At 38.1% G+C, this 10,933-nt stretch overlaps 1 protein-coding gene across 1 annotated transcript; it reads right to left on the bottom strand.

The window, feature by feature from the left end:
* Positions 1 to 497: 497 nt before the first annotated feature.
* Positions 498 to 8,905, bottom strand: DTD2 (D-aminoacyl-tRNA deacylase 2). Its single transcript, XM_045569099.1, has 3 exons — positions 8,688 to 8,905; positions 4,790 to 4,859; positions 498 to 845 (listed from the first exon to the last, which is right to left on the bottom strand). The coding sequence occupies exons 1-3, from the start codon at positions 8,796 to 8,798 to the stop codon at positions 520 to 522; spliced, it is 507 nt and encodes a 168-aa protein (XP_045425055.1). The 5' UTR covers positions 8,799 to 8,905; the 3' UTR covers positions 498 to 519.
* Between the last annotated feature and the right edge of the window lie 2,028 nt (positions 8,906 to 10,933).

Below are 10,933 nucleotides of genomic sequence, written 5' to 3'. Positions count from 1 at the left end.
GTTACATTTTGATACATATTATAAAAGAAATGATGAATCACATATACTTTCATTCAAAATATGGAACATATAAATAGTAAAATTGACAAAGTTATAAATGGCTTGTGTTGGATTTTACCTAATTTTAATACAAATAGTTATTTTTATCACACACTACACAAATGAGAACATAATAAATGTATTTCCCTGGATAGCACAAATTTCTTCATTGTAAAATATTTAAAATGTATGTAATTTTAAAAGTATAGCTAAGAACATTTCTTTAATGACTATGAAGTCAACAGACATCATTTCTCCAATTTTCAAGTGGAAGGGTAGGAGAAAGCAGGACAAAAGGTGACTGAGACCAGAGTTTAGGTGACTCAGCAAGGTCAGGTTGCAGAGTTATATAAGCGACCCAGGATTTTCTTGTCTAAAAATGCTGCAGATTAGTGTTTTCAAGATGAAGGGGAAGAAAATCTTAATATAGTTCAGATCATTTAATACCATACAACAGCTATAGAAACTAATTTTTAATTTTCAAAACTCAATTAAATGTGTGTATGGTCCATTGGTATCCAGCTTTAACACCTGCCTGTTCCCGTAAGTGCCATGTTCCACTACAACCCCAGCTTCGGCACACTTGCTGTTAGCAGCTAATTCTTTTTCACATAGAGTCACAAACTGAGAATAAAGTTCTAACCCTTCTTCTTTTCCAGAGTTAGAGTGATACTGCATGTTCTTTCCTTTTACTCTTCCCCCGAGGGTGGCTTGAGGGATGATAAGAATGTCGCCAGGTAGATCCAATATAGAGACGTGCTTGCCATTTTCTGTCTCGCTCAATTTCACATTTAACAGTGTATTAACTGGGTAGGGGAGAGAGACAAAACATTTTGAAGTGAAAAACAAACATGAAGGAAATCATCATTTTTAGTCAGCAAATCTCATGCTTAAAACTCAGTTTGTCAGCTCATACTTCTAACCCAAAGTCTCTATTTGGATTTTAAAAACTGCTTCACTAAGCTAAATAATCTAAGCATGAAAAATAAAGCAAATTTCATGCAGATATAGCATGGTATTTTAAATTTGACTTGGCAGTTAAGATTACCTAACATTACGCTTATCCAGAAAGAATTAACTGTACAATGGAACCTCAAGTATTGTTGCCTTGGAGGAAGGCATGAGAAGATTTTGCTGCCCTGCTCCTTCTGTTTCATTAGCAAATCCCACTGGGAAAAGATCATGATTAATCCTCCTTGCACCAAATTCTGCATTATAACAGAATATTAAATAAAAATGTTAGTACATTTATTATTTTAAGCTTAGTTGCTTAGAGTTTTAAGCTAAGATAAAGGTTCCTGGTTCAATCCCATTATAAACTAGCTGATTTTGTAGTTTCATAACCTTAAAGGCAATATTAATGTGGACTAATCATTTTACAAATATAATCCATGGAAGAAGGGTAAAGATGAAAGCAAGAACCATCAGAAATTCTTTGTTACAACTGAAAATGTAAATTCTTTGTTACAACTGGCACTATCTTTACATACATGTAAGAAAACATGGTGACATTTTTATAGCATTTATGAGATTACATGTAGCTAACAAGAAGTGTCAAAACTACCATAAATATCTATGTATAGCTAAAAAGCCTTAACTTAGAAAACTCTTACACCTCAACATTAACCATTTTCAAAACAATAAACAAAGGAAATGTCTAATATAAATAGACTTAGGGTCTCCCTACCTCTATAAAGTGATATAAATGACTTCTTACAAAGAACAGTCCTGAGAGGACAAATGGTAAAACAAACTATATAAACTTCACACTCCTACCCAAAAATTAGGCATCAAAAGGTGTGCTTTCTGTCGGGGTAGTTAATAGTTTCAATTATTCGAAGATCTGTAGCATTAGTAAGGATTCAGTATGGTTGCCCCACTCTACAAGTCATGGAATTAACCTGGGAAAAACCTGCCAAGGTGAACATCCAAATGAATTCCTAGGCTATACATTAAGCACCATCAATTTTCACTTAACTAATATCTATTTTTAAATACCTCTAGTTTTCTCTATTACAAATAGGACTTTGCTATATAGGCAGCAATGCTTATTGACTGCCCCTAAGGAAACTTAACTCTCCAGAGCACTTCATTCCAATGGAAATCACTATCTAGCTATCTAGGCTTCAGGCTAGTGACGGACTAAGTAGTCAATTTTGGAATAACAGGCCTGAAAGGTACATACCTCCCTCTACTGGCTATAACTTAGAATTCAATTAATGCTGTTGGTATACAAATATCAGAATATAGATAAATACAATAAAAATAGAAACACCAGTAAGTAGGATTAAAATGAAACAATGAATTAATGACATGCTAGAAACTTGAAGACCCAAAAACAGGTTATCAATTAAGTATTTCTAATGACATACATGGGAAATGAAGCTTTGACAGGTCCCTGGGTCTCAGTCCAATAATACTGAAGATGAATTGAGGAAGATTCTACACATATTTCTATGTTAGCTATGCTATTTCGGACTTTATGGTTACAACTGGTTGTTATGTTCCCAAGAGATACATGATTTGATTAGAAATATCTGAATCCATGTAATAAGCATGAGGTGGGGTTTAAGAGAATCCTATTATATTGAGTTACTTTCTGGCTTGAATAGAGTGAAGCTCAAACTAACATCTAATAATAGACGCAATTATTTTGCTTAAAACTCAAACCAGCAAAATGTGACTCTTTCTTTACTGAGAATCATGATATATAAAGCTTTGTGTTAGATTACCCACTAAAAGAGTTAAGGTGGATCTCCAGAGTGTTTTTAATCTACTACAATCTTATGCATGTATTTAAAGTGAACTCACAAAGATATATATGGAAGCACACAGGATTTAATCACTACAAAACAAAATGCAGCATGGATTTGGTAGGCTTATTTCATCCAATTATGATTAAGATCCATTTAAGACCCATGAGACAACTTTAGAAAGTCAATCTTAAATTAGAATGACAAAAAATTTTCTTCCTGTTTTTGAAGATTTCTACCGTATATTTTATGGCCAATAATGACTTGATGCAAGGGAAAATATTAATTTAGGAAAGTATACAGAATGTCTAACACCCTAGCATTAGGATCTGACAAATTATCCTCTATAATAGGAGGCCTCATTTCATTTTCTTCTTAAACCTATCAAAACTTCCTTATTATCCTCTGGATTCAAATTTTGAACTATTACAGTTACTGGCTTTCCATCTACAACTATCACAGTCCCTGCTTAAGTCTAGTTTTCATTCGTTGACAAAGTTGTCAAACATGTTTAATATATCAGTATAAAATTGCCCTAGAAGCTTTAGCTTTTTGTCCAAGCTGGTCTAATTGGGCTATTTGCCCTTGAAGCTCTTCTAGGTTAACTTCTGTAAGCCTCAACTATCCATTTGTATAATTTATATTTCTTATTAATCCAACTAATGGGTACTATCCTTTACTAATGAGGAGAATATAACTTGTCCCCAACCTTAAGGATAGCTCCATTATTTCAAGTTTGTTTACTTTGTTTTTTGGGGGGACACCAGTGTTAAATCCAATATACATAATTGAGACAGTATATGAATTAATTTGGTATATCTGAGCCTATGTAATTATCACAAGGAATGTACGTACTATGGACTGTCCAGTGTCCCCAACCTTAAGGATAGCTCCATTATTTCAAGTTTGTTTACTTTGTTTTTTGGGGGGACACCAGTGTTAAATCCAATATACATAATTGAGACAGTATATGAATTAATTTGGTATATCTGAGCCTATGTAATTATCACAAGGAATGTACGTACTATGGACTGTCCAGTATACCAGAAAGCCATAGGTAGGTAAATTATTGTTCAGAGATCCCTGAACATGGACTCTGCTTTCTATTTTCCTGGAGGAGGTGTGGCTGTGATGATACTGAGTTTGGTTCAAGAACCAGGAAAACCTTTATATTTATACATATTTCCAACAAAGAAGTGCATAAATGGTTAATGCAAATTCTTCCATAATAATGATGTAAGCTTCAGTTGTCCAGGTTTGACAGGACCCACACCATGTACACATGTCAACTACCGCCTCTGTTAGAGACTCTGGGAGATAAAGGAAACTATGTTAAGAAATGCAGCATCTGTTTCTCCCTATGTGGCCACCTTGCTTCCAAAAAGTTTCAGTATCGTTGGCTGAAGTGCACTGTGTTTACCTGTATGTGTGTATACTCTTCTAAATCAATCTATAAGCCATCTGCAATGCTGTAGCTGTTTTTAAAAGAATTCCATTATACTTGCTTACTTTAAACTTGGAATAGGCAAATAGCTTAAAGCCAATAACACTAGACAGAGTTAAGTAATTAATAACTTACATGCCAGTACAATTTAAGATTGTGCATTTTAGGAAGGGGAGAAGTTGCTAATGGATACAAAATTACAGCTAGATAGGAGGAATAAGTTCTCGTGTTCTGCAATACTATAGGGTGAATGTGGTTAACTATAATTTACTGTATGTTTTCAAAAAGCTAAAAGAGGATTTTAAATGTTCACAACACAAAGAAAGGATAAATATTTGAGGTGATACATATGCTAATTACCCTGATTTGATCATGATACATTGTATACACATATTGAAATATCACTCTGTATCCCATAAATATGTACAATTATTACATGTCAACTAAAAGTAAAGGGGAAAAAAAAGATTGTGCTTCTTGCTCCTTCTGGTTCATTTATCTATTGCTGTTCTTTCTCACTCTTAAAAAAGAAAAAAAAAAATCAAACACATACCCATTTTGGGAAGAAGTTCTTTATCAGCTCCCTTGAAAAAGCACACGTAGATCACTAATCCTCTCTGAATCTATGAGAAATCACCACAGTAAACTCAGATTGGAAAAAAATCTACACAGATACAGAATTAAATGAGTAACATTTCACAACTGTTATAGACATAGAGGTTAAAAGCAAAGGAAGAGAAATAAGTTTTAAAATACATTTGATTTCTATTATTATTATTTTTTGAGACAGGGTCTTGCTCTGTCTCCGAGGTAGAGTGCAGTGGTATCATTGTAGCTCACTGCAACCTCAAACTCCTGGGCTCAAGCGATCCTCCTGCCTCAGCCTCCCAAGTAGCTGGGACTACAGGTGCATGCTACCATGCCCAGCTAATTTTTCTATTTCTTGTAGAGACATGGTCTTGCTCTTGCTCAGGCTGGTCTCAAACTCCTCACCTCAAGTGATCCTCCAGCCTCAACCTCCCAAAGTGCGAGGATTATAGACATGAGCCATAGCACCCAGCCCAGATTTGATTTCTTAATTAAATGTGATAAAACAAAATGTTTTCAAGTTTCAATCACCTCAGTTATTATTTCTTTCAAAAATTAAGTTCAAAATATAACCAAGCTCAGCAAAGACAAGTTATACCTTCAAACACTTACTTCTAATCAAAATCATAGGACTAGCAAAAAGCCTCCTCCCTAGTAAGGCTGACAGACTAGAAACATTTAGTTTGCAGGGCCCCATTTATTCAATACCAAATGAATTTACATTATATAAGTTATGGCTGATGGATAAGCAACAGTGTGACTGATATCTTTTGACATCATCACTCTCAATTCCCCCTAATCCATTTACTGACAGATAATAAAAATAAGGGTCTGATTCTATTTTTATAAACTCCAGGAAACTGTCCAATTCTTGTTATTGTCATTAAATGCTTTATTTATTTATTTATTTTTTTTGAGACAGAGTCTCACTTTGTTGCCTGGGCTAGAGTGCTGTGGCGTTAGCCTAGCTCATAACAACCTCAAACTCCTGGGTTCAAGTGATCCTCCTGCTTCAGCCTCCCAGGTAGCTGGGACTACAGGTGCACACCACCACACACTGCTAATTTTTTCTATATATTTTTAGTTGTCCAGCTAATTTCTTTCTATTTTTAGTAGAGACGGGGTCTCGCTCTTGCTCAGGCTGGTCTCAAACTCCTGACCTCGAGTAATCCTCCCGCCTCGGCCTCCCAGAGTGCTAGGATTACAGGCGTGAGCCATGGCACCAGGCCTTGATTTCTTTTCCATATTGAAATTTTATGCTTTTTATAATTTGCAGTTCTGTCCAAAGAATTACCTTTTTTTATAGTTGCCCCCTGACACTCTACATTCCAAACTATTAATCATTTAGGTTCTTTCCATACTTCCTTATCTTTTTGATGTTCTTCATTCCACATGTCCTTATGCAAAATCAGATATTTTATTGCAGCCTTCCAAACTATCTGTGTTTATAAACTTTCAAAACTATTTTTAAAGGCTTTCCCTTTCAAAGAAGCTTCCTCTCTTGACTTAAAGAGAGGACTCTGTAGACCACAACTTAAGATCTATTATATTATTGGGATAAGTGAAAAGAAAATACCTTAATGAAGAGGTAATGTGGTAAGTAGAAAGAACAGATGTCTATTTCTGCAAATAATTAGGTATTTAATTCTGGCATTGCAAGTGTCCAAATATGAATATGCTTAAGATTTCAGCTCATAGCAAGGTATAGTGGCTTATGCTTATAATCCCAGCACTTTGGGAGGCCGTGACAGGAGGATCACTTGAACCTATAAGTTTGAGACCAGCCTGGGCAACATACCAAGACCCTGTCTTTACAAAGAAAATTAGGTGGGCATGGTGGCATGCGCCTATTGTCCCAGCTATTCAGCAGGCTGAAGTGAGAGGATCACTTGAGCCCACGAGTTTGAGGTTACAGTGAGCTATGATCACACCACTGTACTCCATCCTGGGTGACAAAGTGAGACCTTGTCTTTCAAAAAAAAAAAAAAAAAGATTTCAGTGTATACTGAAAGTGATACCAATGGAAAGTCCTGTGACAGTAGTACAGAACTTGCCAGTTGCTTATGGGTGTGTATTGGAGGTCCTTGCCAATTGTTTCAGTAGCACAGTAGCACTTTCTAAAGATGACTTCTCCTCCAGGTAAATCAAGTGTGAGTGCAGAGCTACATTTACATTTACATAGAAAATTACTTAGATAGCACATAGAGCCTGGAAGATATAGTTGAATGTTAGAGCGATCAACAGATAAATTGAGTCCCTATCACACACAAATAGTCTGTAAAGTGCTTTGCAAGTTAAAATGTGAAATTGTGCCTCTACCTTTAAATGTATTTTTATATGTTCATTTAATAAATACTTGTATAGCACTTACTATGAACCACGCACTGTTTTAAGAACTTAAGTTACAAATATTAACTCATTTAATCTACCTAATAGCTCCTGGAGTCAAAGAGGTGAATTAATATAAAGAATCAAAAACCGGCCGGGCGTGGTGGCTCACACCTGTAATCCTAGCACTCTGGGAGGCCGAGGTGGGAGGATCACTCAAGGTCAGGAGTTCGAGACCAGCCTGAGCAAGAGCGAGACCCCGTCTGTACTAAAAATAGAAAGAAATTAGCTAGATAACTAAAAATATATAGAAAAAATTAGCCAGGGATGGTGGTGTATGCCTGTAGTTCCAGCTACTCAGGAGGCTGAGGCAGAAGGATTGCTTAATCCCTGGAGTTTGAGGTTGCTGTGAGCCACGCTGACGCCATGGCACTCTAGCCAGGGCAAAAGAGAGAGACTGTCTCCAAAAAAAAAAAAAAAAGAGAGAAGAAAAGAAATCAAGACTTCAACAAAAATAAGAAATAAGAAAAATGAATTTCTGAGAAAAGGTGAGAATACAGTGATTTTTATGCTTATAAACAGTTCCAAATTGGCACAGGGTAACATGCTAATTTAACAATAATCACCCACATGGGTAGTATTCAAAATAATGACTAGGATTGTGTTAAGTAATGCTAAATCTGAGACCCAATTCAGCAGAGGTGAGTGAATGAGATTTTGCTACATTAAAGTTTCTGAGTACCTCCAAAGGCTTAATTGGGAATTAATTTTTTTTCTTACATTTCAACTTACTCATTGGGGGCCTTAAAGAACATTTTGTTTTTGTACGGTGTGGGGACAGGCCGTCTTAAAAAGGTAAGAATGTATGCAAGTAGAAGGAACTCATATTGACATAAATGTTCTAAATTCACTTGAAACGTGGTCAGTGTGACTAAAAAAAATTATTTGGAGGAAATGTGTTCGATAACAATGCAACATTATTATAAAAGTAGTGGTCTTTGTTTTCCAGTTGGAAATTCTTGAAATAGAATTGTTTCTTGGGAAATCTCATTTCTATGCTAAGACCAAAACTACAGTCAACATAAGGAGGTATTATTAGACGCGATCTGGGGCACAAGTCTAGGCAGATCTTGAACGCCTACAGCAAACCTAATCTACAAGCTTGAACCAGAACAGCACAGGCCACACCTTTAAAAGGATCTGAGACAAGGAGGCCTAAAGTCCACCGAGCTCAGGTAAGCAGGCGGTGAAAGGAAGCTCAATTCCCCGTGGTCCCTGCGAGCACGGAGACACGCTCTTCCTATGGGGGACTAAGTCTGGCGCGGGCTACGCCGATGCAGGACCGAGAGAGACAAGCGCGGCCAGGCAGACCACCGTGGGGAGCGTCGGGCGGGCCCGCAGGAGGTCTGGCCTGGCAGCAAGCGGCCGGCCCGCCCGGCTTAGAGGGAGATGCGGAAGGGACTAGCCATCGAGACAAGGTGGAAAGAACCACCCCTGCACGCGGGAGGATAACGAGAGCTGCCGGCCGACGTTACCTCCACCCACTGGGCTGCGGCGTCCCCCTCGGCTGGACGAACTTGCAGCCGGGCGTGCAGGCACTGCTGTAGGAGCGCCCGAGCCTGAGGCGACCGGCCTCCGTCAGCCATGGCTCCAGCTTGCGCCCTGCCGAAGCGTTCGGGCCGCGCGCCGTGCAAGCTCCGCCCCCGACGCGCAGGCAGGAAGGACGGGGCGGGGCGCGATGGAGGGACCGCCCCGATGGCTTGTGGCCCCGCCCCTAGGACGACGGGGCTTCTGCTGACTCTCGAGTGTCCCGGATGTGCAGGCTTCTAAGACACACGGTACTATGCTAAGCGCCTCCGGAAAACCTACCCACCGCCTTCGCAGGCTCTCCGTGTATACCTTTAGCACATTGACTGCCACACTAGAAAGTTTTTTTTTTCTTTGGGGCCACAGTGTTTTTTTTTTTTTTTGAGACAGAGTCTCGCTCTGTTGCCCGGCTAGAGTGAGTGCCTTGGCATCAGCCTAGCTCACAGCCACCTCAAACTCCCGAGCTCAAGCGATCCTCCTGCCTCAGCCTCCCGAGTAGCTGGGACTACAGGCATGTGCCACCATGCCCCGCTAATTTTTTCTATATATGTTTTTAGTTGGCCTGATAATTTATTTCTATTTTTAGTAGAGGCCGGGGTCTCGCTCTTGCTGAGGCTGGTCTTGAACTCCTGACCTTGAGCGATCCACCCGCCTCGGCCTCCCAGAGTGCTAGGATTACAGGCGTGAGCCACCACGCCCGGCTGGGGCCACAGTGTTTTATTACAAAAATAGAATAAAAACTTTGAAAACAAAATGATCCTTTCTAATTTCATGAAAAATGTTATTTTTTATTGTTTTCTGTGAGTTGTATGCAACTTGAAAAATAGTTCACGCGCTCCTAAGGTGAAGAGGTGTGAATTACAAATGCTCAAAACTAGCGTGAGTTAAATACAACTCACAGGGCAGTTAATGTGTTTAAAAGAATGAAGACTCATTAGATCTCTTTCCTACACACTTAGGAGCAAACGTTTTTCACCTCAGAAAGCTTAGGTTCCAGCTCCTGAAGATTTTTAAACCTGCTTGATTTAAAGTTCGTATTATTATGCCCATTATGAAGATAAGTAAACAGAATGAATCAATCAAATCACAAAGCAAGCAGAGATGGAACTAAAAGCTATAAATCTTTCACATTTTTCCGTACTCCAGTCAATAAAACAATGCCGTCTTCTCTATCAGGAATGCTATAAATAATTCTGATTCCAGTAAAAGTATTGGTGTGCTATGTAAATACACATTTGGAGATCATTCTTTACAAAATATCCTTGCTAAAAACATTCTTATCTAAGAAAGGCTGATTGTTAATACGTTATTTAACCTGCTACTCATACAAAAATAAAACATGTCCTGAGGAACATAATGATATAAATTCTGTGATGCATTTTCTGTAAGCATATATTAGAATGTAAATAAAATTAAACAAGAGCTTGGTTTTCTTTCGTATGTAACATATTCCTTGAACATTTATCAGATTAGCATTTAGTTTTCTACAGGCTTGGAAGGTTTAGATGAGGAATAATAGTGTTACCCTGATTGTGTTACTCAGGTCATTGATTTGGGCTCAGTTGGCAGAAATGCCTATGCATGCTGGTCGGTTGTTCAAGAAGATGACATCACCAACTGTTGCTATCCATACAAAGTAATGTGACTGAAGAAAGTAATTCATGCATAATCAACAGTCCTTTGTACACAGAATTGAAGCTGCTTGTTTGCTGATTATCTAGCAGCAAGCCTTACTTCTCCAGTAAAAACAAAAAGCAAAATCTCACATTATCTCTGACTGCTGCATTGCAGGAGTTCTAGTATTTGTTGACATTTGTCTGGAAAGCACAGACAAGTTGAATTGCTTAATGTCTACACCTTTACATCATTATAACTATTGAGTCTCTTTTCTCTCTCTCTCTCAGATTCAAATTTTATAAGTCTGAAAGAAACATTGACATAAAGATCCTCAGCCATGACCCAGAATAAGAAAGGACTCTGGTGTCTGTTTGTATATGGGTGCAGAAGATAGGGAGATCTGTTGAAATTAGGGTATATGGTTTCCAGAGATGTTTCTACAGTCAGGGGGGCTTTAACAAATTGGGAAACCCTTCCTGTGAATAGATGCAGTTTGGTTGGTAATGGGTAGTGAATTAATTATGGATGGATTCTAGGTCCTCTGAGATAGCATAATAATTGATTTTAGGGTTATTTT

Source organism: Lemur catta, chromosome 1, assembly GCF_020740605.2.
Source record: "Lemur catta isolate mLemCat1 chromosome 1, mLemCat1.pri, whole genome shotgun sequence".
Lineage (NCBI taxonomy): Eukaryota > Metazoa > Chordata > Mammalia > Primates > Lemuridae > Lemur > Lemur catta.
This window is presented reverse-complemented; position numbering and strand designations above follow the sequence as displayed.

Excerpts from the sequence above, each read along its gene's own strand:
- DTD2 (XM_045569099.1), bottom strand. The coding sequence starts at position 8,798 with ATGGCTGACGGAGGCCGGTCGCCTCAGGCTCGGGCGCTCCTACAGCAG. Across the intron at positions 4,860-8,687 it reads CCGCAGCCCAGTGGGTGGAG|ATTCAGAGAGGATTAGTGAT; the intron begins GTAACGTCGGCC and ends GATTTCTCATAG. Across the intron at positions 846-4,789 it reads AGAACTTCTTCCCAAAATGG|TTAATACACTGTTAAATGTG; the intron begins GTATGTGTTTGA and ends TCCCCTACCCAG.